At 46.6% G+C, this 27,623-nt stretch overlaps 1 protein-coding gene across 1 annotated transcript; it reads right to left on the reverse strand.

Moving 5' to 3' along the window:
* Window positions 1-1,939: 1,939 nt before the first annotated feature.
* SUSD3 (sushi domain containing 3) lies at window positions 1,940-27,623 on the reverse strand. The gene is made up of 5 exons (XM_031555508.2): window positions 27,292-27,623; window positions 14,194-14,382; window positions 12,611-12,758; window positions 9,785-9,949; window positions 1,940-2,365 (listed from the first exon to the last, which is right to left on the reverse strand). Exons 1-5 carry the CDS (start codon window positions 27,377-27,379, stop codon window positions 2,146-2,148), a joined length of 810 nt encoding a protein of 269 aa, XP_031411368.2. The 5' UTR covers window positions 27,380-27,623; the 3' UTR covers window positions 1,940-2,145.

Raw genomic sequence — 27,623 nt, forward strand, 5'->3', positions numbered from 1 at the left:
CTTGTTCCACAGCTCCAAACGTATCCTTCCCTTTTCTCAGCCACAGCAGACACCTCATGGCCATACGGGCACTGACAGGTAGTCTAGCAGCAGGAGACAGGCTTCCTCCCAGCCATGTCAGCATCATCAAGGAAACCAAAGGGACTTGTGATTGTTTCTGTTGTTGGACACCTCCAGTCTGAAACTCCTCCCATCAAACATGAAAGTGGGACGCCTACATATTTTCATATGGAAGCTCTGATTTTCACATCCAACTTACATATGCACCTTAAGAAAACAAGCAGTGACAGCTGTGCCAGGGCTCACAGGACCCACAGTGCTGTGCAGTGACCCCCAGATGAGGGCTCCCCACAGGAGGGGCTCTGCCAGGAGCGGGGTGCAGGGCTCCATCCAGCACTGCATAGACACTGTGCCTTCCCAGCATGGCAAACGGATTCTCTTTCATTTGTTCCAAAGAGTGGATTTTCATTTAAAAGGATGTCAGGATCAGAAGCTTTCCTACAGTAAACAGCGTGTCAGCTGGCTTAAAAACCAGTCCCTCGTCAGTACTTAGCATAAGATCTTAAAAACTGTCTCTTGGTTTTCTGCAAACAGCCAAAGCTGAGTAGGAGAGCAGTGCAGCCGCCCCAGCAGAGCTGTCTGCTCCAGGAGAGCAGCCCTAAAGCCCAGGGCAGGGAAAGAAAACGAGCAGTGCTCTGACAAACACAGCTGGCAGGTTTTTCATCTGCAAGGAATTATCCTATCATCGAGGAATTATCCTATCATCCTACAATGTGCAACAATTCATTTCTGAGCATCTCTGCAGGGAGGAGGCTGCACTGTGCTCGTGTGTGCAGTTTGGGGTGTTTCAGCTGTTCCATAAAATGCACATGGAAATGCACTTCCTTTGGAGCAGAAATGGGAACCTGAACCTGAGATCACTGGCTGCCAAGCATTTAAGGGTTAACTTAATAAACATGTGTACTTAAGCCTCTATTTTAGGTTCTCAGCTGCTTTCATCTCCCTGCACAGCACTCCTTTTCCTCCTGACAATAAATAATGTTTATGTGGGCAATAAAACCAACTCCAGGGGGTGCAGCTGTCATAAACTGAGCACAGTCCCAGAGGGAACGGAGCCACAAATCTAATGAAAGACAGTATGGGTGTTGTTTCCTTATCCTGTTGTAACTGTGCTGCCTCTTGGATTAGACACCTCAACAAATGCCAGTGGCTGGTGCTCTGCACGGAGGCACTGAATGCACCCACCTGCACTGCTGCTTCCCATGGCCTTCTGTGCCAACTGATACTTCAAGCATGCATCCTGTGCTCTTTGTGGCTATCGGAAGCACCTTTTCCCTGGCACTTCTCGTGCTTCTCAGCTCTCCCCTTATTAAAGCCCTTTTGCACCTTCCCCAGCCTTCCTCGTCCTTCACAATTTCCTGAAGCTGCAGCAATGATGGTTCAAATTCTGCTTTGCTAACTCATTACTACTTTTACTTTCATCGAGGAATCAGGTTTACCTAAACACCTGCTGTCTTCTTGCCTTACTCCAGGCTGCAGTGTCATTGCTGTGTGAAAACTCCCTGGGTGCAGCAGCAGCAGCTCCTCAGGGCTCCTGGACCAGCTGGGGGTCTGGGGCTGTGCCCTGCTGCACCACTCCATCCATGGCCTCTAAACACAGAGCAGTGCAATTAAGCAGTAAGGCCTCCCTTATGCAGAACGAGAGGGGCTTTTAACTAAAAAACATCTTATTGTCATTCTATCATACCGCTGTGTAAAAATATGGGTGATTTTTCTTCCTGAAATGTTTACAAAAAACACGGGTTAAGGAAGGTGTAATGAAAGTGTAATTATCACCAGTGAATTTCTATGAGGCAAAGACACAAACCGGCTCCCGTTCCTCTCGGGAGGTACACAAGAAAGCCATGATGCTCTGCCACGGCCACAACACACAGAGCACTGCAGAGAATGGCTGCTGACAGCCAGCCTCAACATTCCTTATTTTATTTATATCAGACCTCAAAGTATTCCTGTTAAATAATCACTTTGTAATATATAAAACTTTCAGATTCAAATGAGTAGTTAACTTCCTGCGTTATCTTTAAGGCACATTATTTCGATCCACTTCATTTTGGTCCAGAGAAGCAAGTGCACTTCAGCCAGCAGCTAGCCAGGTATCTGACACCTGGGTTTGTTGTATCTGTCTGTGTGTCCATAGACCTGAACCACATGGACTGAATTCGCGGTGTGCAGAGCAGTGCTGTGTCCTGGCACTGTGGCTCTCCCAGGTGCACTGCTGCTGCTGCTGCTGCTGAGCTTGGGCAGCCGCTCACCGGCTTTGCAGCGCCCCGAAGCTGCCATGTCCCGAGTCCACTCCTCCTGGAATCTGTAGGAATGAAGGGAAAAGTTACTTCAGTTTTACTTGCTCTAATGAGAATACAGAACCTTCCGATCTGTTTTATTTGCACATCGGGCACTTTGCAAACTGCTTGTGCTGTAACACAGGGGCTCGCTTCTTCCAGCATTAAAAGCATTAGGTGGCAATGGTGCAAATAATTGAGTTTGTAAAAGCTGGTGCAGTCCTTGGAAAGATCTGTAGAGTTGGAGCAGATGTCATCTCTTTGTTTTCAATAAAATGAGTCTCCACGTTCAATTTAATGCAATGCTAACTAGAGAATACAACTAGGTGCACTTGAGTGCTGTGAGCGGTGCAGAAGGAAAGCCCTCGCTTGGTTAGAGGGGAATGCAGCAGTCTGTGCACTTGCATCCAGGACAGCCTGGCCCTATCCTGTGCACATGAGCAGCGTTTCAAGAGGTGCAGCCTGTGTGTGCTGCTTGCATTGGCTGCAGGAAACCAGCAGGAGCGCTCGTGGGAAGCGTGCTTCATATAGGAACGCACAGGATCACAGGGAAAGGGCAGAAAATGAAAGCACTGTTACAAGTAACTGCTCTGGTACAGACACTGCAGATACATCTGTCTTGTAGAGGACATTAAATCTCGTCTTTCACTAGAAAGCTGTGTTACAAAACTACTTGGGGCATGAACTACAGCCAGGAAGTGTAAAGGCATCTGAACCACCTCTGCTTTCAATGAGGGATCAGCACAGCAGAACAGAACCTAAGGAGGTGCGCCCAGGTTAGCAGGGAAAATATGACCCCTTTTGGCTTCTTAATGCTAGTTTCCAACTGGGCTACTCCAAACCATCCTAGTCAGAAGGTTAGAAGACTTCCCTGTATTCCTAGCTGGAAACATGAGAGCATCCAGAAGTGCCACATGCTGAATATCCCATCTAGATGCACAATACTTGACATTTGAGAAAGATAAGTGCAAATTGCTGATACAAAGGAGCAAGGTTTTGGTTGGTTGGTTCTGCTTTCTCTTTCACTGCATTTTTATTTCTCTTACATTAAGTAAACAGGAAACGTGTCCTGTAACTCCTGCCACTGACACAGGGCCCCAAGACTAAACCACAGCCCACTTCCCCCACCTGGCAGTTCTGTGAAATAGGTGCATCAGAAGGTGCTGAGACTTCAGTGGCAGAGAGGTGGTGGAGCACAAAGCACCATGATAACTGATAAGGGGAAATGAATAGAGAAGCTCAGGTTGGGACATCACAGAGTGCAGCTGTCTATGCAAAAAGCACGTAAAGGCCCCTTGGCTGTGCAAGAGTCTGCTCCCCCCCTCCTAAGAGCTGCATAACCAGACAGCCCTCACACAGGGAATGGCATAGATTGTGCACGCTGTATGAGACACAGTCTGTGCTGTTTGCAGCTGCTTCACCGGATGCTTCTTGCAGTGGAGTCAGCCCTGCACTACTTCCTGCAGCACTGCTGCTCTCCACACACAAGGATGTCACGCAGACTGCATCCCTGGGCAGTGGGATTCTCACACCAGCTGTGGGCACAGACAGAAGAAATGGAAGCTCAGAGGGAGAAATGAGCTCAGCTCTGCCCCTTGGTGCAGCCATCCTGCTGCCAGGTCACAGCATGCAGAGCTCAGGCGCAGTCAGAGATCCAGCTGGGTGTGTAGGACAGCGGCATCTTCAGCCAGGCTCAAGCAGTCCAACTTTTAACATGAAAAGAAATCTAATGAAAACACAGAACCAGCATGAGCTCCCACAGCCCTTCATGGCACGCCAGGTGCAGAAGACACACTGGGGACCCCGACTGTCTTGCAGGAAGCCTCTGTTGTAGAAGTTTTGCTCCCTTAATTCTCCCTCTAATGCAACCCTCACTCTGCAGCTTGTTGGACGGGGGAGGGGGGGGCGGTTCTGACAGCCACTCAGGCTGTCCTGGTGTCTTCTACTACTATTTGTGTTTTCCATCCAGCCCTGCAGCACTTTGTCTCTCAGCATGAGCGCTGCCCCTCACTGCAGTAAACTTGCACCACAGCAAGCTGCTAGCAAAAGGCCATCAGATCCTTAGGCTCTGTAATTTCTTCTACTAATGCGTTTAGAGGGGGAAAGCAGCTGGGAAAGTGTCTCGATGGGACAGAGGGAAAGGTGGGAACGTGGCCAAGGGTCTTTCCCCCTCTGGCCAATAGCCACGTCCTCCATGGGCCTGGGCACATGCTGACACTGTTCAGAGCAACACAAGGTTTTGATTTGCAGCTCCGGTGGAACCCCTTATAAAAGGTAGTGGAAAACTTCAGCCTCACTACATCAAAGAGAAAAAGAAAATACACTTTGTTTCACTGTGGAGGCCAAAGCTATGAGCTAATTTTGCCGACTCTGCACACAGCTTCTTGAGTGGACTCAAAACGCCAAGCTGCCTCTCCTAAGAGCACTCTGGCTTTTTTTTTTGTGAAATCTTTTCACTTGGACATTTTTTCTGTTGGACTGCCCTTACTTGCTCTTTGCCAGGCATGCTGGTAATGCATCTTATAGTCAAAAAGGGCTCCAGCACAAAAATTCAGGTGCTAAAAATATCTTCTGTGGGAGATTACACTAGCCTCTTTCTCTGCAGAAGAGATTTTTTTCTCCTTGATAATATGCTCCAGCTGCAGTGGATATGTGAAGGAGGACTTGAAGCCTACCGAGACGTGGGCTTTTCCATTTGACTCACTCCCGCAGTCAGATCGCTACTTCACAGAGAATGCTTTATAACTTGGCCTAGAGCTGTGTAAAATAATTCACCTCAAGAACAGTCCAAATGTTGAATGCGTAGCTTCTTCCAAAGGCTTTCACAACGGGGGGGAAAAATCACTACGTTTTTTTGCTGATCTTTACATGTATTTTTGAGTGAGGCTGGTTTCTATCTGGTTATCCTCTCAGCTGACAGAGGAGTAAAAGGAATCATATAATGGAATCACAGAATGTCTTAGGTTAGAGGGATACCTTAAAGCCACGGGCAGGGTTGTCACCACCAGAGCCCCATCCAGCCTGGCCCTGAGCACCTCCAGGGATGGGGCACCCACAGTTCAGGGCAGCTGTGCCAGGGCCTCACCATCTCTGAGTAAAAGATTTCTTCCTAACACCTAACTTAAATCTCTTCTCTTTTAGTTTAAAGCCATTCCCCTTGTCCTATCACTATCAGACCACGTGATAAGTCAGTCCCCTTCTGTTTGTAAGCTCTCCTCAAGCACTGGAAGGCTGCCATGTTGTCTCCCTAGAGCCTTTTCTTCTCCAACCTCAACAAGTCCAACTCCCTCAGCCTTTCTTCAAAGGAGAGCCACTCCAGCTTCTTGATCATCTTAATGGCCCTGCTCTGGACCCACTCCAACAGCTCCACATCCTTCTCATGCTGGGGGCACCAGGCCTGGACACAGTACTCCACATGAGGCCTCATAAGGGCCAAGTAGAATTGGAAAATCACCTCCCTTTCCCTGCTGCCACCCCTTTGTTGAGGTAGCCCAGGCTACTGCTGGTCTTCTGGGCTGCAAGAGAACACTGCTGGCTCATGTGCAGCTTTTTGTCCATCAGGGCTTCCAAGTCCATCTCTTCAGTTACTCTCTCCTAGCCTGTAAGAATGCCTGCAATTGCCTCAACTCAAGTGCAACACCCTGCACTTGGCCTTGTTAAACCTCATCAAATTGCTGTGTGCGCACTTTCTGAGTATGTCCAGGACCCTCTGAATGGTGTCCTTTTCTTCTATTGTGTTAACTGCACCACTCAGCTTGGTGTCGTCAGAAAACTAGCTGAGGGTACACTTAGTCCCACTGTCTATGTCTTTGATAAAGATGTTGAAAAGGAGTCAATCTCCACATGAACTCAGCTCTCCCTTAGTGTGAAAACACTGGACTGTCCATTCTCCCTTGGAAAATAACAGCACATCTCTGAGTTGAGGGAGTGCCTGTCTTTGCACAGGACACAGGCGTGTGTGCTGAAAAACCAAAGCAAGCAAAGGCCTCCCTCAGCATGGCTATTTCTCATTGTAATTCAGAAGCTGATGAGAATTGAAACAAGCTCTCTGTTTTTTCTCACTACTACTTCCACGCCTTTCCTGCATGTCAGTATGTAAGTGTTCTACTGGCACAGCCATCTCTGCCTTTACTGCCCTCGTGTGCCAAAAGCAGTTTGCTGCCTGCCCTCACGCTGGCTTTGTGAGCTGGTGCACATGTTAGTGATTTGTCACAGAGGCACCACTGCCTCGTGGAAAAGAGGTGGCTGCTGGCTCAGGCTGCCCAACTTCCCAGGCTCCAGGCAGGTACCCCAAGGCAACAGACTCAAATTTATTTCAGTTTACTCAAATTTTCTGCTCAGGAGCTTACCCATTTAAAAAGCAAACAAACAAAAAACCTTTTAAACCTAGAATGGCACTTTAAGTGCTAATGTCCTCATGAGACTCACGGTGACCATCTAATCCAAAGCAGCATGATGCTATCTGCTGTTCTCAGGATGGTCTTTCACCTTGGATGGATGAATTTAACATCCTTGGTTTCATTCTGCCACAAAATCAGGGAGGCAATAGTGCATCCTTTCCAGGCTGCAGGCATTGCACCCTGGCTGCCAGGCTGCCCACGGGTTGCTCTCATCTCCTGCAGCTGAGGATCAGCCTTCTGCTAATCTCCAGTCCTGTTTCACGTAGCAACTTGCTGCCACTGCTCCAACCTTCTGGGGGAAGCACATCCCTCCCAGTACCCTGTGCCTTGTAACTTGCTGTTCCTACTCAGTGTTAGTGAATTGTTCCAATATTATAAAAGAGCAAATAGGCTTACAGCTCCTGCATGTATGAGCTGCTAAAATTTGCTATTTTTAACCTCCTTATGGCTCCTTACACCCAAGCAAAGCAGCAGCATCAACAGAGACTACACAGCCATTAATGATCCCAGGTATTCATAAACATATTTCTCAGCATTTTAAAGCAATTTGTTCACGTACCTAAGAAGCCAGAATGGGGCTCATTATAGTTACAGCAGTTGTCATTAAAATTCAATGTTTTCCAGTGAGACTACATATTCATCACATTTGTTCCACACTTCAAACACAAGAGGATGAGAACCTTGTTTTAGGGCAGACAGAACCAGAAAAACACACTGGAGCCTGAGCTGTCCAACAGCCAGATCCTGCATTATTTATAATGATATTTCATGTCAGCATTTTGGATCTCTGTTAAGGTACCTCAATACAGTCAAAATGATCTCATCAGCAAACTAAGGCATCACTTCAACAGATGATAGCGTTGTGCTCCTGAGTTACTCTTCAAAATATAACCTGTGTCTTACCTGCCTGAAAGAACTGGCTTTTCATTGTATTTGTTACTAAAGCACTTTTGTTCCCCAAAGCAGCAAATCAAACTGTTTGGTAGACAATGTACGTAGGCAAGATCTGGATCAGCCTGAAAGGCTGCTATCATCTGGACAAAGATCAGCCAAGACATCTCCAGAGCACAGCATGCTGAGACCTCACCTAGTTGTGACGTGCACCATTTGGTCTTGCAAGGGGTGCAGAGCTGACAGACAACTTGTTGTCTCTGAGACTTGGCACAAGACAGGTTAGCATCATTTCCACACCTCATCCTCTGCATATATCCACTTAACAGAAATAAACAGGAGAAGGGAATAGCTTTTACTAACCCTATTAAGTAGATCTTATTCAGGTGACAAAAGGGAGTGTGGTAAGAACTGATAACAGACCATGCTTGCTCCTAGAGCAATCCCCAAACCATTTTATTTGGTCTGTAACAGCTTGGATACTATGTCCGATTAGAAACAGCATCTGTTCTTTATGAGAGAAACAGCTAGACCCTTTCTCTGGTGTGCACAGCATGATACGCCTGTTCTTCCAGCTGATTTTTGCTCACTGGTCATTAGCCAGGATCACATCACCTCTGCATCCTGGAAAGCAAGCTGACATGGCTGACAGTGGCCTCATGCTTCAGGAGGTGGGTATGTGCCCCAGTGCCCAACACAGCATCTCTTCCGTTCAAGCAGTAAAAACAGAGCTCACAGGCATTATCCTCCTGCCCTCTGTATTTCCCCACTGGGGAACTGCACACCTTCCAGTTTTCTAAAGAAATAATCAAACTGTTTACTTCTGGCCCCAGAGAAGCTGCTTATCCAGAAGAATTGTGTATTCCCTGCTCGTTTCAGTTAAGAAAAGATGTACAGAATTCGGTAAACATAACACAGCAGCTTCTGCCCTGTGGAGTGGTGCAGATAAGCAGCAGAAGGAGCTGAGACTCCAGCAGAGCTCTATGCCCTGTAGATAGCCCTGTGTTTATTTATTCCTGTTATTTTAAAAGCAGATTACACTTTTTCAAAACATTTACACTGTGAAAGACTGAAGTTGTCCAAAGTTAAAAATTGCGTCGTTAAGACTTGTGAAAGCTGTTGAGATTATAAATTTCATTTAATTAGCTTTATACTTCTTTCTGAAAACACCCAAAGCTAAGAATTGATTAAACAGCCATCAGACTTTCATGTAAGTGCTCCGTTGGAATAAAATTTCCAGCTGCACTGTGACATGGAAGCAGGTTTGCAATCTGCATAAAGCTGTTTTCTGCAGGTAACCACTACAAATCACAGGTACCGCTGTTCAGAAAAGCTCTACAAAGGAGCAGTGAATTAAAAGCAAACAAGGATTGTGCTGTATATACCATACAGAATGACAAAGGAGCACTCAGAGGTTATCAAAGACGCAACGACATGTATTTGTACAGATGGTACAAATTTATTTTGCTGGTGACAACACATCTGGACACATTCAGAGGTGATTTTGAACCAATAAAAACACCTCTGCCCACCCCACATGCATTCACACCACAGGGCACACCTTGTTTCAGCATGGACATTTCTCCGGGCAGCCACAGGGTCGGGGTTCCCACCATGGTGGCATTTATGGGGCAGTGGCACGCTGCAGCTGAGGATCCCACTGTGCTGCCCTGCACATACTGACTGCCATGTTTCTCTGGAGAGCCCTCCAGGCACAGAGGAATGGGAACACCCTGGGCTGACCCTGGTTAGCTCCTCTCCTAAGGCTCTTAGGCAAGCTTGCTACCACGCAACCACACAGTGTAACCACTTACCCGCTGCTGTTTAGCATCCACTTAACAAAGCCAATTAAAAACTTTTCTCCACTTAACCTGGTGCAACCTCCTCTGCAGACCAGGCTTCACCAAGCACTGCTGTGAGTAACCAAGTGCTCAGCTTTTCTTCTCTGCCACCTTTGGGCAACACAACTCCCACAGCACAGGCAAGCTCAAGGAAACCATACGTTCTGCCCCAGCAGGTGAGCCTGCCTGCTCCAGGTCAGTGCTGCTGCCATACCCTGACCTCCTCAGGGCAGTCTGCTAAGCATATTCTTTAGCAAATACTAAAATTTCTTCAACAACCTCATTCAAAATCACTATATTTTAACAACCTTACCTGTAGAAGCCTTGGTTGTCATATGCCATGTTAGTCACATCATCAAATACAGAATTATTCCTGAGTTTCTTGTTGTTGTTGTTATTTCTTCCCTTATAACCAAAGTAAGCAGCGTGCATGTTCTCCAATTCTTCAGTTCTGAGCTGATACCACAGTTGCATGTCTCTGTGAATAAAGCGTAAAAAAGAGTAAAACAGCACTGTGATGAACAGTTGCATACCTGAGCTTTTATCTGACCACAGATTTACTGGAGTTTAAATCTAAATCCACATCTATTACCTCACTAGCCGTGAGGGGTCTGGGGGCATGTGTCATATGGGAAGCAGCTGAGGGAGCTGAGATTGTTCAGTCTGGAGAAGAGAAAGCTCGGGGTGACCTCACTGCTCTCTACAGCTGCATGATGGGAGGCTGTGGTGAGGCCTGGCTCAACCTCTTCTCCCAGATAACAGCAATAGGATGAGAGGGAATGGCCTCAAGTTTCAACAGGGGAGGTTCAGGTTGGGTATTAGGAAACATTTATTTTCCAAAAAGAGTGATCAGGCACTGGAACGGGCTGCCTAGGGATGTGGTGGAATCACCATCCCTGGAGGTGTTCAAGAAACATTTAGATGTTGTACAAAGGGACACACTTTAGTGGGCAGTATTGGTGGTAGGTAGATGGTTGGACTAGATGACCTAGATGAGGTCTCTTCCAACCTTAATGATTATATGATTTTATTGACTTTTTAAAGAGAAGAATGTGTTTGGATGCCTTCAGAATTTCCTTCTGGATGTGCCCAAGGCACTTCTCATGCTGCTTTCTTCAGCTCTAGGGTTAAACAACAGCAACAAAAAAAAATCACAATTGCTTTTCCTGTTTTTAAAAGAGTTCTAACATTCGCAGAGTCACTAACAATCACATTGGCTGCTGGGATGAGATCAGATTGCGAGGAATGGCAATGCTCATTTCCATGACTTCTCCACCCTCTCAGGATGCAGTCCTGCTTCTACCAAAGAAAATGGATGCTATGCTTGTGCCATGGGGAGAGCTCTGGGAGTAGGCTACGCTATGGGAGGGTGTTTGGATGCCTCTGTCTGACATCTCCCAAATGCAGGGATAAAGCACAGGATGGCACGTCCTGTTGGATCATCAGAAATCTTACAAGCAGGCTTATAGGCAGAGGTGACCTTTTTTAGCAATCTACTAAGAGAGCCAGAAAAAGCAGACAGGCAGATTTCAAAGCTGAAGGGGAGATGAGGACACACTCCCTGCTCTGCAGATGCAGACTGCCTTTTCTTTCAGAGATGGCCTGAAAGACATTTATTTAACCAGCGTCCTCCTAAGTGCTCTCACTTCGTGTTACCAAACCCACATTTCTTCTTTGGATCAAGAAACACTTTGTGCATCCAGAGGTTGGTCCTCATTTCCCCACTACATCAACTGATCTAACAGAAGAGGCTCCCTCTATGTGCACTTGCTCAAGCTCTTGGAGACCCAGCTGCAGCAAGACTACTGCCACAGGACAGAGGGCAGCAGTACACTGGGAAGCAAAGGGAACCATTTGGTGTTCTAGGGCAAAACTGAGTAAAAATGCCCAGTATAAAAGTCTGTTTCTCTGGTAAGAGAAAAATAACAAGACATCAAAGTCATGCGGCTGGCTAATTTTGACAAAACTTCATTTTAAATAAATGAATAACAAGGACTTTGATATGAATAGTCTTATCAGAAAGAAAAGCAGCGATCCTGAAAATGCCAGTCATCCTTTTCATTTCAAAATTTATTTCATGCTGTGAGTGAAAACCTAATACTATGAATGACACCAAAGGCTTCTTTGCCATGCAAAATCCTTTCAAGGGAAATGAGGGAAAAAAATCCATATTTTGGCTTCAGTCAGATTTTGAAATTACAGAATTTTCCCCCAAAGAGAAGGTTTGGCTCCCACCCAGCTCTGGATAAAACACAGCTCAGAGCACAGAGACCTTCACTTGAGTCCTCTCCCTCACCTCACTTCAAATGCTTCTCTGAAGCAAGAGGTGACTAAAAATCAACAAGAAGTGCAGCTCATTGGCTTCAGCTGGGAGTAGCCAGCCCACTGGGAGACGAAGGGAAAAGAGAGAAGGAAACGAAGCACAGGTGCACATAGAACACTTTTTGCAGCAGGTAAATTTGAGTGGATGCTCTCATGAACAACAGCTGATTGAATTTAGCATTCAGACACATTTGGTCACTCAGTCATCCTTCACAATAAGTTTTTATAACGGACTGGATGAGTAAATTTTACTTCTTCCCTTGTCTGCTTGTAATTCTGCCCACTGTCTCATGCTTCGAGCCAGACGACAAAATCCTAAGTCTTTCTTTCCAGCTCTTATTTGTCACATCTGTGGGACAGCACTAAGCACACTTTGCAGATGGTGAAGGCTTTGATGGTTTTGACATGAGTAGATTGGATTTCCCAGAGGAGTTCGATGAGAGCAAAGGAATAAAAAGGAAGAGAGAGAAGAAGAGAAGATACAGCCAAACTTAAGTAATTCAAGGAGAAAGAGACTGGGCCAGAGAGCAAGACTTGTATGTTCAGCCCCTCCATAATACTGGGTAGATCTAGATCTGTCCAGGTCCACTTCAGTCACTCAATATTAAAAAAAAAAAAATAGGCACCTAAATACTTTTGATTTTATATCTTTCTACGCCTACGTTCTACTCTGCAAATGAAGGATTGTAAGTAGTTAACATCATCACGGTGTTCTAAGCATCAAGTCCTGGAAAGGAGCCCTGTGCTATCGCAGCAGGAGTGCACATGGTGTACACATTTTATGCCAGGTCTGTCTAAAAGCCTTTTCTTGACATACCTTTCAGTCCTCCTCCTTTCACTTTTCTTCACACACTTGATGAGACAACAGGTTAAAAAAGCCATGGACATCAGCAGAATGATGGCACAGCTCACGATGGAAGCAATCACTGCGACTTTAAATCCAAAAGTCTCATACTTCGATATGGCTGCAGCAAGGCAAACACAGGAGAACATTTCTGAGGTCAACATATTTATCTCTCATATTTTCATTAAACCATGCTGAAACCTACCTGCTTTACACTTATGCTAATAGTAGCTTAGTGTTAAGCATGTGTTACGATATTGAAGTATCTTGGCTTCAACCTAAAGCTACACAGATCTTAAACTGGCTAATTAAAAATTCCTGTTTATAAGTAATTGTTCATAAGTATTTTAGCACTGCAGTTAAACAAAATGTCTTTAGCACTGCAATTAAAAAGCACAACTTGGTCGGTCTATCAAATGCAGATGAGCTACCAGACCATTTTAATCAATAGTAGACAAGGAGTGGAAAGTGCAAACACAAATACTGAAGGGTATGTGGGTTTAAAGAAGCCTTTTACACTGAGGATGGCTCTATGTTTTGATATCCCATATGCCAGGAAGTGACCAACTGGTCTTCCTCTGTTTGGGGTTGGAAGGGATGGTATCTGTAAGGCTCTGTATTCACAGTGATCTGACATCAGAAATGCATTTATCCAGACAAAAGAGGAGTGAGAATGTGGCAAGGCAAAGCTAATTCAGACCTCTGCCACCTTGTTGTGAGCTCTAACCATATCTCACTTCAGAACTCATCTAGTTCCTTCAACACGAATACCAGCACAGGGAATGGTTCAGCTCTACACAAAGTGGAGGGTTTCTGTCATTTATTTTCTTTACTGGAGTCTCTTAAACCGGAGATATGAACACCTGAATTTCAGAAGGACTGATAAGAGTCTGAAGAGCTAATACCAGTGATTTAAAATGATACAAATCTGAGATACAGACTGAGCTCCCCAATTCAGATACTACAAAGCTCAGAATACCATGCAGTAGATTTTTGCTTGAGTCTACTTCCAGTCAAATTACTAACTGTTTTATAATAAATAAGAAGAAACACAGCATGAAAGGTAGTTAATGATGCTGCCATTCAAATGCTATTTGTTAATATGGTAACTTTCCCATGCAGCTGCCCACAGGCAACAGCCTGATATTGTTGAAAAATATTGCCATGTTTCTTTTACAGCAAGTTATCTTCAGAAATGAATGCCAGCAGATTAGAGATCTGTAAATACATTTGCAGATTAGTTGGTCACATCTCTATAAGTTGTAAAGAACAGAACACCCTGAGCCACGTTTGTTCGGGTGCAACACTACCGGATCCGGTGATGTAAGATCGGGCAGAAATCCGATGGAGTCTTTTCTATGTCACAATAATTAACGATGTCAGAACACATATGGAGCGCAATTACAGTCAGCAGGGGCAACTTTGAAGGAAATTGAATTTGTCTTTTTTTCTTGCACAGATGTCTAGAATTAATCCTCACGTTGTAGGAGATACGTGAAGCTAAATAACTACACTGCAGCCCAGAGGGACTGGGAATGGTTCTGGAAGAGCCTTACGCTTGCAGGAGGGCACTTCTGCCGTCCACTGGGTATTGTTCCCCTTCCATATGCAGGTGATGACGCCCGGCCCCTCCAGCTGGTGCTCGGCCGCACACTGGAAGGCGATGACCGTCCCGACGGCTGTGCCGTTGCCATGAATGATCTGCAGGGTGCCCAGCTGGGGAGGGGGCACATGGCTGCACTGCCCTGCAGAACAAATACACGAGGCAATGCAATATGAGAGCAGAAAGTGGAGGTTCACTTTGGTTGGTTGACCATAATCATATTTTAAATCAGCCCAAGTTAATGGCCAAAACAAGGAACAAAGCTCTGCACGGGCAATGTTGCTTGCTCTGCCAGGTGCCAGTCCATGGCCAGACCCTGTAACGCCAGCCAGAAGCTCCTCTGCTCTCTGCCCCATGCAGTGGGGTTCACTTACATTGCTGCACAGCTTCTTTTACACAATGAACATTAAAAAACAAACAAATAAAACCAGACAAACTCAAACAAAACAAAATTTGATCTACGAGTGGCATGGTCTCATTGGACCCATTCTCATATTGTTGAGCTCTGTGTTTAATTAGGTAATCAAGATGGCATTTTCCATTCAGAGAACATTCATGACACATCCTCTCTCACACAAACCTTCCAAGACCTAATGGACTGATCACATCCTTCAGCACCCCAGTTCTATATGGTAGCATCTTATCACAACCTTAGAGAATCTCCTCATTTTCAGAGATTACTGCACCTCTGCTATCCCTGGTAAGTTGAGCTGACAACTCCCACAGCCTTTGCATAGGGAGAGGAAAAGGAGAAAAGTGGCCAAATAGAGACATCACATCCTCATCTCCATTCACTAACACTGCTGTATCACCATGCATTTCTTTTTTTCATTTTTTCTTTTGGCTTTTCTCTTCCTATTTTTTGCAGTACATACAGCTGTTCTTTGAGTTATTAGCCTCTCAGCAACATATTGTCAGCCACTAGCCTTGTTTTGTTGCCACAATATTCCTTGTTTCATTCATTTGTAACATAAATGTTAATGGTCAGTCATTAAGGCAACACATAATATCCAACTATACTTCAATAACAACAACAACAACTGCATTTTTCTATTCCTGTACCTGTGCACTGACAGAACCTGAGAATTGCTTTATATATCCCTCTTTTTTTTTTTTTTTTTTTTTTTTTTTTTTTTTTTTGTCTTTGTTTTAACACTCGCTTACTTAATAGCAGCACTGCTTCTGCATCAGAAACCAAACTTCCCTTCTCTCAGCTGATTTCCAGATGACTTCAGCAGGGGCAGGGGCAGCTCAGAGGCAGTGGGATTGCTCTTGCAAGGCCAGAGTGGCAAACACCAAGATGGCACAGAAAATAATAAAGGATGGAAAATATGCCTTCCACATGTACAATCAGAAAGAAATTGAGAGTTTTAATAGTCTCCTCAAGAACACTTGGACAGAGCTACAATGTTGATATCAAATCTATTTCATTTTTCATACCAAAAAACCCTCCAGTCATTAATTAACTCTAAGCTGCTCTGATCAAACTGCAGGAGATGGGCTTACTACTGACTCATCTTCAGTCTACACTCTTAAAAAACCCAATCCCTGGAAAACCAAAACCAGAGGAATCTCAGCAAAACACCAAATAAAACCACAGTGTCAATTACTGGTCTAATCTAAGTAAATACACACTGAGGGCTGCATTTTAAAAACATGCCTTTCTTAATTCCATATAGGTTATTACTGTTCGCTTTGCCTTTTCTTTCAGGCCCTTGCAATGGCAGCAACTTGCCTTTACAAGAGCAAACCTTCCCTAGAGTGTCATTTCCCTTATTTCTTGTCCTTCTTTTCAACATCTGATGCTGGAACACACTGATGTGTGAGCTGGACCATTTCCTACCTCACTTTGGAGTGTTACCAGCTTCTCTCTTCACCTTAAACACCCAAGATGCTCTGAAAAGCCATCATCATAAGCTGCAAAAGACCCACATCATTGCATTTTACACTTCCAAGGTTACTTTTAGGTACCAGATCACATACTTAGAGCTCACGTCAGTGACGCTTCTAGCTGCAAGAGATGCAGAAAGTATCTCAGAGCCAAGTTTGATTTGTTATGTTTCCTCAGCCTCCTAAGCAGTCCTCATTAGACTCTTTCAGCAGACTTGCCAGTTTACCTGGAATCATTACACATCCAAAGAATAGGTAATTTATCTCTTGATGTTTTCTTCCAAATTTTTTTTTTTTTTTAATCTTTAATCCACCATTGGCCATTCTGACTACGTGGCTGTTGCCAGCACTCTTTACACTTTCCTGCATTGTCCTTGCCCATAATTGCATGTGTTGAATGATTAAAATCTCAGAATGTCAGTGACCTTTCGTCATTATTATTTAAAAATACTTCCTTCACTTGATCATTACAGAGATCTGCAACAGCCTTTCCTTTGCCAGAGTCCCATTAAGCTGTGGTTATTTCCTTGCTTTGGCCTGTGCTGTAATAGCATTATGTCATCCCCAGATGACATCCCTGCACAGATGTAACTGAGGCAGTAATTCTGAGACTCCTCTTGACAACATCCAATAAGTGATAAAATTTTGAAAGCTTCTATGCTTGTGTTTACACAGAACCTTAACTAAAAGTTCATCAACTGTACTCCACGTATCTGCATGTGGCCATACAAGAAACGCTGTTTCTTCTTCTTCTTAAAGCTTTTCAATACCATTTCTTCTTTGGCCAGCATCAAAACATTAAAGGCTTTTATTATTATTATTATTATTTTAATAAGAGCTTTTATTGAAACACATAGATGGGATTTTTGCCAGTACAAGCTTCTGAATTTTATCCAAGTTCAGATTTAAAACCACTGGATCAGATTTGCCCTAGTTTTCTTTGGCAATAGTCTTCTAATAATTCATTTTCGAATCTCTCTTGTGAGCTCTAGCATCCCTTTCTATTATTGATCCATGAAGTCCTTGCAGTTACTCATTGCACCCACTCTTCTGCCAGGTTACTTTTATCCTTCCACTTCTTGAAAACTACTGTTTCAGTGTGCTTCCACCCTCCTGTTTGTACTCCTTGTATTCCATTCCTTGTACTCCATGTTCTGCATGGACCTAGCCTTTGAATGCTCTCCAGGCACGCTTGTTTGACAACATCTGCTACAAGGAGGAATTTTTGTTTTCAGCTGAGGTCTGACATGGAGGCTGCATTGTCTACTGAAGTAAAACACCAACACTGCAGACACTTGCACTGGCCAGGTTTACATCTCGATTTGTATTTATTTTCTAAATATCTAGAAAATATTATGCCTTGGATTGCAGTAACTGTCACTAGTCAGAAATGTAATGTCAAATAAGAGCCATAAATACTACTTATTTCACTTTTGCAACAGCTGCATCTCAAGCCCCACAGAGTGATGCTTGGCAGGCAGCACTTACAGCTGGGAGGACTGAGCAAGGCATTACCATGAGCCTATCAGCCATGTGTGAGTAGTTCACAATAAACATCCCCATCCATGACGTGCTGTTTAGTTTTGATTAGCTTCATGGCTTCCCTCCTAGATTTGATGTGTCTCCCAAACCTAGTTCCCATGACTCATAGGTTGTTTGCCAGTCCCAGGTTGTGCTCTGCTTATGTTTTCAGATACAGGCTGCCACTTCTAAGCACAAGAAGAAAACTCACTCACCACTACAAAGCAAAGGCTGAAAATCACTTCTTGATTTTGAGCTCTAAGAGAAGCTGTGAAGACAACTGCTGGTTCATTCACTCATTGCACGGGACTCACAAAGCACCTTATCCATGCTGCCCACCACCCAAAGTACTGCTTCAGCTGCAGTCATCGCAGACCATAGGCCATCAATGGGCCAGTTTGGGCATAAGGAGCCAAATACCTTAAGAATCCTATGGGCACACCTGCACACTCTCTTAAAGAAAGAGATCCTTCATACCATGCATTTCTTCAGTTCACACTAAGTGGATAGTCGACATTCAGAAAGTATCGGAATCTGATGCTGCTGTCTGACAGGACAGGAAGGCATTGGCTATAGCAAATAAACACATTATTTCACATGACAAATAACTGCCTCCAAAGTAAAAACTCTAAAGTTGAGCATGCTCTGTAAATTCTTAATTCACACAAACCACTGAGTTCAGAAACATCCAAATATATGATTTCCAGGTGCTGAAACTTAAAGAGTAATGTGAAAATTAAGACAAAATAATCCAAAAAGCCTCCTTCCATGCAGACACAGGGTCATCTGTATTGCAAAATCAATTCGTCAGGAAGAGTTACCATACGGTTTCATTGACAGCATGCTGCAGATTTATGTTTTGCTGATAAGGAAACAGAAATGAAAGAGTAACTGAAAAACGCTTGCCCATTACACACTGCCTGTGCTCCTTCTCCCTCCATACAGCAAAACACAGCAAATGGAAATCAAATACATTGCATAAGTATATGCCAAAATGATCTAAAATACGGCAGTAGCTATCTGAAAGCATTTTGTTAAGATAGCCACTTGCTGTCTGTGCAGAAATAGAGCCATCCGTGACTTCGCCTCATTATTTCCATACACGTATAATTCAAGCTTTTGCTTTGCTTATTGTTGACTACTTAATGCAACTAAAACATGCTGTAATAGCCAGATGCCAGAAATAGACAGAACATTAGGTTCTATAAACCCCGAAGAAACTCAGCAGGCTGATGATATTATTTCTGCAAGACTATTTTCTTAGAAAAGCATGCATTTGAAATTACTGTTCCTAAAGTCACAGGCGTAATGTCAAACATCCACAGCAAGCTCACAGAGGAGCTCTTGGAAGAGCTTGCCATGGGACAAGGAAGGAAGACAGGGAAGAAAGGGAACGCTCCCATAGCCCACACACCTCCAACAGGGGTGAGGACCAGGCAGCATTCCCTGTTACTGTGTACCAGCAGCTAAAGAGCTGGTTAGCAAACTGTAATTACAGATTAAGTTAACCATTTCGTAGCCAACAGACTCTAATTGGATTGCATATATAAGAAGAGCCCATTTGCCATTACATGCAAGCCCAAAACTCAGGCTTGCTCCTCTTAATGGCTTTCCCTCATTCTTTCCTGCTGGCTGCTCCATAGGTACAACTGACTTTTCAACACACTGCTTGCAACACACACAGCAATGATGGCAGAGCCGTGTAGCATGGTAGCACAGAGGGAGCTTCCCTTCTGGTGGCCCATTCAGGGCTATGGAGAGCTGGGATCCATTCAGACCACAGGACCTGAAGGGTCGGAGCAGGGACAGGAGAAGGGACTGATGGGCTGATTCCCTTCTGTCCTCCCAGCATTTTTCATCTGGCTTTTTTGCCTTGGCGCATCAAACAAGCTGCAGTGAGATTTAGGAGTCAACGCTAAGCGCTTCCCAGCTCTGAAATGCTCCCTGTCTGCAGGGCTGTGAGCAGCCTTAATCCATGCAAAAGCCAAGCCACACATCACCGAGATGCTAGATTAGGGTGTGCTGACAGCACGCACAATCCGCTCCCATTTCAAACATAAATAACATTTGGAATTGGTGTAAAATGGTTCTTATTTCTGTCTTTCATGTTACTCTTAAGTGAGGATTTGTTCCAGTCGCTGTACTGCCATCTCTGTGATTGATTTTTTTTTTGCCAATTTACATCAAAGTCAGGTTATTCTCATCTGTAGATTTTACTCTGGGATCTAGCAACAAGGACAATACTGAATATATTTCTTATGGGAAAGATTAATTGAGAAAAAAGCACTTGATGGAAAATGAGGTATTGGATGAAGGCCCCAGTAAAGCAAGAAGCAAGAACAGATGGGTTTTCTGTACATTATTACTCTGTTTTCCAACAGAACTAAGAAAGTGGGTTATGGCACTTCTGAAGAGTTAACAATGTAACTGAACAGGAAGGGTCCACAAGGCAAATGTGAAGAATTCATGTCTCTCTCTCTTCACCATTATTTCCATATTAAAAAGAATGAAAATGGAAAAAATAATAATCAACTAAGCATCCACTATGGAGCACCCGAGAACTGTGCCTTAACGTGAACTGTTAGCAAACAAAAAAGACCTGATAGCTGCTTTTGTGACTGTTCAGTGGATGGAGCTACTGATGGGCTCCTCAATTTGTCACCCCAAAGCAGGCGATAAATAAACAATGCAACTTGCAGAACATACAGTTTGTGCCTTAGTTTCTAAAATAAAGACCCAACAGGGGATAAAATTATAAGGAATAATTTGAATTAAGCTTTTCACCTGCACTTGCTCAGACCCCGAATGTATAAGATGTACTGGGGCAGATGGAGCTAAATAAACTGAATAAACAGATACTCTACAGAAATCCACATACCGAGCACCCAGCTGGGTAGTTAGGACCTCACTAACATGGATCAGGTATTGGTGGGAAAGCAGGCAAGCTTTAGGAGCCTCCAATCTTCAGCAAACCATTCACCATGCTCTCCTTATCTCAGCACCCTCCCTTCTTGCAGAGATAACCAAGAGCCCATGAACGCTAGCAGCCCTGCCAGTATTTACAAGCAGCTTCATTCTCTTTACCAGCAAGTAACCACAGGCCAAAAAAGAATGGGTGAACACAGCAAATGGTGTGCCCACCTCAGGCAAGAAAGCAGAGCTCAAACCATTCCTATAAAAGGTTTTATGGACAAAAACTGATGATGCCACAATGTCAGAGCTGAGCACTTTTACACACACACACACACACATATATATATATAGATTGATTGACGATGTTGCTGATAGGCATTTCTGAGGTCTGGAGACATCTCCAGGCACTTTCTCGTAGAAATCTGACAACCTGAACCTTTTGACTAAAAGCAGATGCTCTGGTGGAATCAGCCTTTCGCTTTTGTTCTCTTTAAAATGCCAAAACCACATCGTCCAGCCAGTTCTAACACAAATACATCACTAGCACCAGTCCTACCAGTGGCTTCAAGACAAGACCTTGCTGTCAGAAAATGCTTCATCTTTATAGCTTTTCACCTACACAATGGTTTAGCACCTCTAAGGAGGTGCTAAAACCTGTAAAACCATTTGGCTTTTTCCCTTTATAGGAGATGATTTTTTTTTAATTTTTGTTTTACACACCTAACTTCAGCGATTTTATATTGAACCTGCAAGCAAGCAGGTACAAATCCAAATCCTGCCATACATCTGGGCAGGGCAAGGGCTGCTGCTCTCACTGTGTAGTGCTGCCAGCTCCCCCTGGATCCACATGGCATGCCATGGCACAGCTCCAGGATGCTCTCCACTCACTACCAAGAGCAGCCACACATTGAGCACACCTCACTGCAGCTGTGGGCTATCTGCTGGAGCAGCTGGCACTGTCACTGATAAGAGCAGATGAAGAAGCTGCTCACTCCCACATGACAACTGCCCCATAGTGACAACCTCTGCTGGATGGCACTGGAGTCTGGTTCTGAGCTAACTGCAAAACCCACCCCAAAATGAGAGCTTGGGAAGATGAAAAAAGCTCTCTCCCTTTTACAGAAGCGTTCACTCTTGGCCCTAAACAACTGGGCCTAAGAACTGTGTTTGCACAAAACACTTAGTTGAAAAGAATACGGAAACCTTCTGCCCATTCCCATGGCTTCCAGCCCCTTGCTACAGGAACCCACCTGAGCATTGGGTTTGCAGCCTGCATTTCTCCCCTTTGCTGTTCCTTTCTCAGTTTGTTGTTTGAAGCTGCTAACTGCACACCAGAGAACTGTGACCCGACACTCACAACTGTCAGCAGGAATTTCTGTGAATAATTGATTTTTTTAGACACTGGTCTGAAAGAGTTAGCAATAGCATGTGATTAACTGCGCTGATAGAAATCATCCATGAACTGAGAAAATAACAGTCAGATTTAAGAACCTCCTGCACGGTTTCATGTCTTCTGGTCTCCCGCATCTCCCTGCTGCCAGGCCAGGCTCTCCTGGCCAGGCTGTGCCCAGCTCAGTGATTCACAGTCAGCACAGCTGCTCACAGCCTCCCCAGCCCTAGGAATGAGTGGAAGATGACATGAAGATGGATGGGGACAGCAGCGTAAGGACAAGGAACCACTCCATTGTGTTTATGGTGTCGATTAAAGCAGTAAATGATTGCAGGTGGATTACACACATAGTGACAACTGGCTGAGGCAAACAGACCAAAGGGCAGCCCTGCTGGCACAGCACACATCCGCGACACTGTGGTCTGAGCCAGATCCACTGCTGGCAGCTCTGGGAAGGCTGCATATCCCAGCAGCACAGCAGGCAGGGACAGCCCATACCTGTATTTACAAAGAGGGAAAAACTTAGCTCTGTCTGCTTTAACAGTGATGGCTGTGCACTGCAGCTCCTCCTTGTTTGCACAAAACTGCACTGCCTGAGAATCACAGAATCATTTGAGTTGGAAGGGACTCTTAATGTTCATCTGGTCCCACTCCCCTGCAACAAACAGGGATGCCCACAGCTCCATCAGGTGCTCAGAGCCCCATCCAGCCTCACCTTGGGTATCCCTGGGATGGGGCACTACCACCTCTCTGGGCAGCTTGTGACAGAGCCTCATCACTCTTAGCGTAAAGAACTTCTTCCTCATGTCCGATCTAAATCTCCTCTCTTTTAGTTCAAAACCACTTCCCCTTGTCCTATTACACAGACCCCACTAAAGAGTCTCTTCTCTTCTTTCTTAGAGCCCCCTTAGATACTGACAGGCCACTCTCAGTTCTCCCTGGAGCCTTCTCTCCTCCACGCTCAACAGTCCCAGCTCTCAGCCTGCCCTCAGTAGGGGAGGGGCTCCATTTCTGTGGCCCGTTAATCGCTTACGGCTGCACTACAGGAAAGGCAAGCAGTTAACCTGTCCTCTTCCCCCGCACAGCGAGAAGCGGGGCGCTGGGCCGGCCCTGCACCTGCATACAGCTCTGCTGCCAGCAAACCGCTATCAAACCGGGCACCCATTGATTTATTTTGGCGAGCACTTGCTCATTCTGCAACTTCTGCATTTCTCACCGTCATCTGAAGACAAAACAAAAAGCAAGACAGGCAGGCTTCCTGCAAACGCAAAATCCTCTTCCCGTAGCTCTTCAGGCTCACAGCACCAGTCCAAACTGCTCTGCACAGTAGCACAGCTGCTTATCTGCAACAGCATTTGAAAGACAGCATGACAATAAGATGCCCAAGTGCAAACCAGCAACTGTCCCACACGCTGCCTTGTCCCTGTCAATTGATTGAAGGCAAAATGCTGCGGTGCCAGCTCCACCAGCACTGACCAATAGGCTGAGTACATCGTGCTGATTTCTGATGGGAGCCCGTGGGCCCCCAGCTCTGCTCTGCTGGAGCAACCAGGGCAGCAGGCCCACCTCAGTCCTGCCCACAACCAGTCCAGGTTGAGTTTGGGTGGTTTGGGCTTTATGGTGCGAAGCTGACTTCTGATTTGTGAAATATCATGTGCTGGGTCCAAGACATTCGGCTCATTTCATTCCCTCACAGAAAGTTGTAAGCCTAGACATAATTCATCTCTATATCTAGGTAATTTAGAAGCAGCCTGGACAAGGTATTGGAGAATACCACAGGGAACAATATTGTGCTGTGGAGGACTGTGGTAGACGACCTCATAACTCTTCTTCTCTATTTTGCACCATTCTAGAGTTTTCATGACAAGTACAAAAATCATTCTCTCAAAGCAATAACAACGCTTGGTGCAAATGCACAGCCACTGAGATTCGCATCCTGCAGTACAGGAGCTAAAGTGTAGCTGGAAATCTGTGACTGCCACTTCTGGTATCTTACTTAATAGAAGGTTTCACTTTGATCTCGTGGGAGAAAAAGGAAGTGGAGATTACAAGCCAGTGCACTCCAGGTCACCTCACCTTCTGCTCTGAAGGATGGAAATTAGAGATGAACATTTTCTTCCCCAGTCTAAAAACTGAGCTAGGGACCAGAGGAAGGAGCTGGGACCCAGCTCACCACCATAGGCAGCACCTGTGGCTCTGAAGAGCAGCTTTGCTTTTGCTTTCCTGGAAGAGCAACCAGAAGCTCACAGTGACGCGTCTTCAGTTGCTGCACTGGCAGAGATAAACTCAGTGCAAAAAAAAACTGCTTGTAACAAAAGAACCGATACCTCGAGGGACACCAAAGGCACACCCAGCCTGGTGCACACCACCAGGGCCACAACAGCCACCCAGAGCACGTACACAGGGATATCTCCCCCAGCAAACTGCAGCCTAGGTCGGTCCCAACCCAGAGACGGGGCCTTTCCCTCAGAGCTGCCTGCCAGGTGATTTCTTCCAGGAGCCAAGCGGGACGCAGTGCTCACAGCCTCCTGCAGCACACTGCCCAGCTGCACTGCAACTGCTCCTTCCTGGTGCAGGAAGGCAGAGGGACAAAACTGAACTACAACTGCCAAGAGTTCAGCAGCAAGAGACCCATCCAGGCCACAGTCCTGCACAGAAATATTTCCAGCGTGTTTTATGTTTCTTTCCTATATTGGCTTTCTCTGTGGCTGCACTGATGTGCCTGCTCAGGTACACCTGTGTTTACAGAAGCACGTGCTGTCCCAGTTTGGGGCAGAGCAGCCTTAGAAGAGCTACAGGACCGCACTGAGTAATGAGTGAAGAATCACGGCAAAAACCAAAGTGCCACTCTAGAAAAACAGAGGGTCAGAGTCTCACCTTCACGACTTTCCTCTCCCACCTAGAGCCCAGCACAGCCCCAGTGACACAACCAGCACAGGGCTCACTGCGGCTCCGCAGCCACGGGGCTGTCCCTCCCTTCCTGACAGGCAGGAAGCCTCAGTCAGCCCTTACGTGAGCAGTTCTGCTGTTTCTCCAGACAGAGCCTGCAATCACCCTGCTGGGCCTGCACTCAGTACCCTGTACTCTCAAGGTGAGAGTGAGGGAGGCAGCAGGAGTGGGAGGAGCCGGGCACACCGTCACCACACATCTATTCTGCACAAGGCTGTTGGAGCCCTGAGTGGTCAAGCATCAGGCTGCGACGAACTTCTCCTAACTTCCTTCCCATTCATAGACTAATTCAAATGGAAACCTTGAAGCATTTCTGTTCATCGTTGCAGAAGGAGTGCATGAGGGCATCTGTGCATGCTGCCATTCCAGGCTGGAAATATTACTCAATCAAAGCAGCAATGAAAAATGATCACCGATAAGAACACGATAAATGAAATACACAGCCGTTGTCATCAGCTCTCCCTAGAGGTCACTTTTCCTGCAAATATTGCTGCATAAATAACATGTCACACTTCAAATTAAGCATCCTGAGCAAGAGTTTAATTTAAAACTATACAAGTAGTTATAATTTAGCCATCTAAAGCACTCAGCTTTAACAGCAGCACAGCCATGTGCAGCAACCAATTGGGAAGTGTGCAGATCTCCACAGCAGTGCAGTAGGAGCACCTGCAGAAGGACTGCTGACCCGCTGCTAGCCAGCCCACTGGCCCCACAGCTACAGACCTGCATGCAGGCACATCTGTGCCCCGCTCCTTGCAGCCCTTTTGACTCTAATTCAGCACCTCTCTGGATCCTCTGGCCCACACCACTGGTGTGGCAGGCCTGGGGAGGGCAGTGCTGGTTGTTCTGGTTGGACCCAGCTGGGAGAGCACTGCACAGCCATCCCTGCCCTGATACAGGTTTCTCCCTTTCAGCCTCTCCACACAAAGCCCCAAAAATCCTTTTCTTTACTAAGGGGAGAAATGTCTCCTGAACAGCACTGCAACACAATGCTATATTCTCTTCTTCTGACTTCAAAAGCATAGACTAAAATGCTCGTGTTTTCTAGGTGAGGAATGCAGTGATGCGGTTTGACCCCGCAGACAGGTTTGCAAACACCCAAGGCATTAACTGAGGGGATTCCAGTCTGGCTGCCATTTGTTTGTCACGGATCCCACATCTCTGGGAGCCCTGCCACGGATCAGCACAGGACAAGATTATGTGGGATCAGAGGGCTGAACACAACACGGACCGTGCCCTGCCCAGTACTCCTTACTGCAGGCACAGCAGGGCACAATCGACATGAGCAGGCAACAACACACGATCGTACAGCAGACAAAAAGCTCAATAATTAGTAACAATAGCAGAAATTAGAGCAGCTCGCGTTCAAGTTGTTAGCTCTCAAGTATGTTTCCCAGAGCCCGCTGCATATTTTCAAAATGAACTGCTCTATTAAATTCAAATTAAATGCACAGTTAAGCACATTTAAGCGGATGCGACTCAAAGCGCTGCTACGCCGTCAGCCCGGAGATGTTTGCTTCTTTCTGTCGACGTAATAAAACCCGGCTCATCGACAGCGCCGATGAGGAGCGCAGACAGATGAGACCACAACCAGTCGGGCAGTGCGGTGACGGCTCCGCGTTCCCGGAGCGCTGCGGGGCACGGGGAGCCGCGGAGCACCGCGCGCAGCAGCGCGGATGGGTGCGGTGAACCCGCAGCCGCTTCCCCCCTCATCTCCTCAGACCCCGCGCCGTGCGGAGGTCATGGCGTTACGGCCGGACCCTCTATCAGCTCCCATTACCAGCACGTTAATCGCCCCCGGTCAAAGAGATTCACAAAGGCTGTTGGGCTCTACAGGATCGAGTTGAGTAACGAAACCGGAGGATTGAAGAGGGGACGGGGGGTGAAGAGGAAGCAAAAAACCGGTGATTCACTTCCCATTTTACTCCTCGGTGCAGCACCCTATTTCATTAAAGCACCGATATCTCCATTTTCTCCCCAGTCAACGTGCCTCTTCGCTCCGCGGGCTCCCGGCGCAGCACTCGCTACGTGCCGGACCTTTCCCTCCGAGCATCGCTCGCTTTCACGCCGTCCGACCCCTGCACACCCGCGCCGCACCCGGGCGAGCGAACTCCCACTCTCCGGAATTCACCCGGTGCTGCCCATCTGGGGCACCGCAGCCTCCAGCGCGAGCCGTACCCCCTGACCGCGACCGGGGTGACCGCCGGGGCGTTCCTGTGCCTGGGGCTGAAGCGGGGACACCCGCCCCCAGACAGCCGAGCGCCCGGCCCGACACCCGCGGTGATGCCCCGGTTCTCCGCCCGCGGCCCCGGCGGAGGATTGCGCCGCGCTCTGAGAGTTCCGCATCCCCACCCTGGCTGGGGGTCCCGCACCCCGCCGTGCCCGTACCTGTGAACCCGCGGGGGCCGCCGCCGCCGTCCCGCCCGGGCGCAGCGGTGCGCGGCTCGTCCGGCCCCGGCGCAGTGGCTGCCGGCATGGCTCCTCCGAGCCGAGCCCAGCCGCGCCGCACCGCTCCGAGCCGAGCCCAGCCCAGCCCAGCCGCGCAGCCCGGCAGGTGCAGCCCGCGCCGCCTTCGCCCGCCCTCCGCCGCCGGGCCGGGCCGGGGGGGGTCGGAGTCCCGCGGGAGCCGCCACCAGCCCGCCTCGCCCCGCCCTGCCGGTACCCGCAAGGCTCGGAACGGGAGGAGGAGGAGGCGGAGGGAGGCGGCTGCCGGAACGCTG

Source organism: Meleagris gallopavo, chromosome 14 (assembly GCF_905368555.1).
Source record: "Meleagris gallopavo chromosome 14, MGAL_WU_HG_1.1, whole genome shotgun sequence".
Taxonomy (NCBI): Eukaryota; Metazoa; Chordata; class Aves; order Galliformes; family Phasianidae; genus Meleagris; species Meleagris gallopavo.

Excerpts from the sequence above, each read along its gene's own strand:
- SUSD3 (XM_031555508.2), bottom strand. The coding sequence starts at position 27,379 with ATGCCGGCAGCCACTGCGCCGGGGCCGGACGAGCCGCGCACCGCTGCG. Across the intron at positions 12,759-14,193 it reads AGAAGTGCCCTCCTGCAAGC|CCATATCGAAGTATGAGACT; the intron begins GTAAGGCTCTTC and ends GCCTTGCTGCAG. Across the intron at positions 2,366-9,784 it reads GACAACCAAGGCTTCTACAG|ATTCCAGGAGGAGTGGACTC; the intron begins GTAAGGTTGTTA and ends TCATTCCTACAG.